The following is a 2,500-nucleotide window of genomic DNA, read 5'->3' as shown; positions in this document are numbered from 1 at the left end:
GTACAGTGGTATCTTTATACGTTTAGATATGTTTGTGTGTGTAATTGTTTTATACGTATATATGTGATATGCATATGTGTGTGTGTATAGTGTGTCTGTGTGTGCGTGTTTATGTGTGTGTCTGTGTATGTGTGATACAATATGTGTATGTGTAGCTTGTGCAAATGTGCCTTGTGTGTGTATATGTGAAGTGTGTGTGTGTGTGTGTGTGTGTGTGTGTGTGTGTGTGAAGCTTGAGTATATGTCTTGTGTGCGTATATGTGAAGTGTGTGTGTGTGTGTTTCCTGGACAGTGACGCGTGTGGTGCGCGTGATCAGCCAGCCGCGGGGCAACATGCTGCTGGTGGGCATCGGAGGGTCCGGCCGCCAGAGCCTCTCCCACCTGGCCGCCTACATCTGCGAGTATCTGGTCTTTCAGGTGGAGGTCACGAAGCTGTACCGCAAGCAGGAGTTCAGAGAAGGTACTCCACCCTTCCACCCACACATCATGCAGGAACCACAGGAACTAAACCAGTCAACCACAAGAACTAAACCAGTTTACTACAGGAACTAAACCAGTACACCTGCTGCCAAACAGTTCTCTCCAGGGAATACTCATACTAATGTAAACGTAATGTCCTATAAATGTACTGTGTGTGTTAATGAACTTTTGCCACTTGCCTATACGTTCTGTGTACATTCTCTCGTAGATGATTATTGTGTGCTAATTGTGCCTGATCAAACAGCCTGTGTTCACCATTAGAGACCAGGGCACGCGGTAGAGTTTGTTTTGCTGGTAAACTGTGTTGCATTGCCACCTTTTGGGTGACTTCCTTCCTTGTGTTGTTTCCACAGACATCAAGAAGCTGTACCGCATGACAGGAGTGGACAACAAGCCCACAGTGTTCCTGTTCAACGACACGCAGATTGTGGACGAGTCCTTCCTGGAGGACATCAACAACATCCTCAGCTCCGGGGAGGTGCCAAACCTGTACAAGGCGGATGAGTTTGACGAGGTGTGCAAGTCCCTCTGTCTGTATATCTGAATGTCTGTTTTGTCATATATTTCTGCGTGTGTGTGTGAGTACATCTGTCTGTCTATATATCTGTTTGTTTGTGTGTGTGTGTGTGTGTGTGTGTGTGTGTGTGTGTGTGTGTGTGTGTGTGTGTGTGTGTGTGTGTGTGTGTGTGTGTGCAGTATGTGTGTGAGTGCATCTGTCTGTCTGAATGTCTGTTTTTTCCTGTCTTTCTATGTGTGTGTGTGTGTGTGTGTGTGTGTGTGTGTGTGTGTGTGTGTGTGTGTGTGTGTGTGTGTGAGAGTGCATCTGTCTGTCTATATGTCTATATGTCTTTTTTGTCCTGTCTTTCTGCTTGTGTGTGTGTGTGTGTGTGTGAGAGAGAGAGAGAGAGAGTGCATCTGTACCTGTTTGTGTACCTGTGTATATTGTGTGGTGACTGACCTCTCCTCCTGGCCTCAGGTCCAGAGTGCACTGTCAGATTCGGCCCGTAAGGAGAACATCCTGGAGACGCCCGACTCCATGTTCAACTACCTCATCGAGCGCGTCAGGAACAACCTGCACATAGTGCTGTGTATGAGCCCTGTGGGAGACCCATTCAGGTAGCAACACACACACACACACACACACACACACCACACACACACACACACACACACACACACACACACACACACACACACACACAGACACTGTAATGTTAGGTATCTACACACAAATGCACACACATGCTTTTATGATTCATTTGTAATATTAGGCACTCTGAATTATAAGGCACACACACACACACACACACACACACACAGTAATGATCCCTGTGTATCACTATGCAGTTTGAGCACTTGAGCTTGAGTGTGTTCATCTGCTGCTCCTAACACATACACACACACACACACACACACACACAGACACACACACACACACACACACACACAGACACACACACACACACACACACACACACACACACACACACACACACAGAGCCACACACACACACACACACACACACACACACACACACACACACACACACACACACACACACACACACAGAGCCACAGATACTCGTCATTAATTTACATCTCTTGCTGATCCTGCCCCCGGCGCTCAGGTTGTCTAGCGTCCGGCGTAGGATTTTTCCAGAACCCCAGGGCATCCCCCTCTAATTAAAACCGACCGGCCGCATTCCGCTCTGATTCACCCTTGCTGTTCATACCGAGGCGTAGCTGTGGGCAGTCAAGCCCCCACCATCCACCGGCCCCGGCTGGAGCTGGGTATTCAGGGCAAAGCACAACACTTCCTCCTCGCCACCCTACCGACTGTGTGCCCGCGGGGTACGCGGAGTTAGAGAGGGGCTGGCAGGGGCGTGGCATGGTGTGGTTGGGCACAGGTGAGCGGACGCCACGAGTGGGCACACATAACAAGATAGCGGCGGCACAGAAAATCACCCACTGTGAAACGATCTCCCATCACGGCCCAAAGCGGCGGCATCATCGGCCTGTT

At 49.3% G+C, this 2,500-nt stretch overlaps 1 protein-coding gene across 1 annotated transcript in view; it reads left to right on the top strand.

Annotated features, from left to right (window-relative positions):
- dnah2 (dynein, axonemal, heavy chain 2) overlaps window positions 1-2,500 on the top strand; it is a 225,651-nt gene that overhangs the window by 162,577 nt on the left and 60,574 nt on the right. Inside the window, 3 exon segments of the mRNA XM_042069618.1 lie at window positions 293-460; window positions 834-994; window positions 1,457-1,596. Coding sequence (XP_041925552.1) covers window positions 293-460; window positions 834-994; window positions 1,457-1,596 — 469 coding nt within the window.

Source organism: Alosa sapidissima, chromosome 18 (genome assembly GCF_018492685.1).
Source record: "Alosa sapidissima isolate fAloSap1 chromosome 18, fAloSap1.pri, whole genome shotgun sequence".
Classification (NCBI taxonomy): domain Eukaryota; kingdom Metazoa; phylum Chordata; class Actinopteri; order Clupeiformes; family Clupeidae; genus Alosa; species Alosa sapidissima.
Note: the sequence above shows the minus strand (reverse complement) of the source record. Positions and strands in the feature narration are given on the sequence as shown.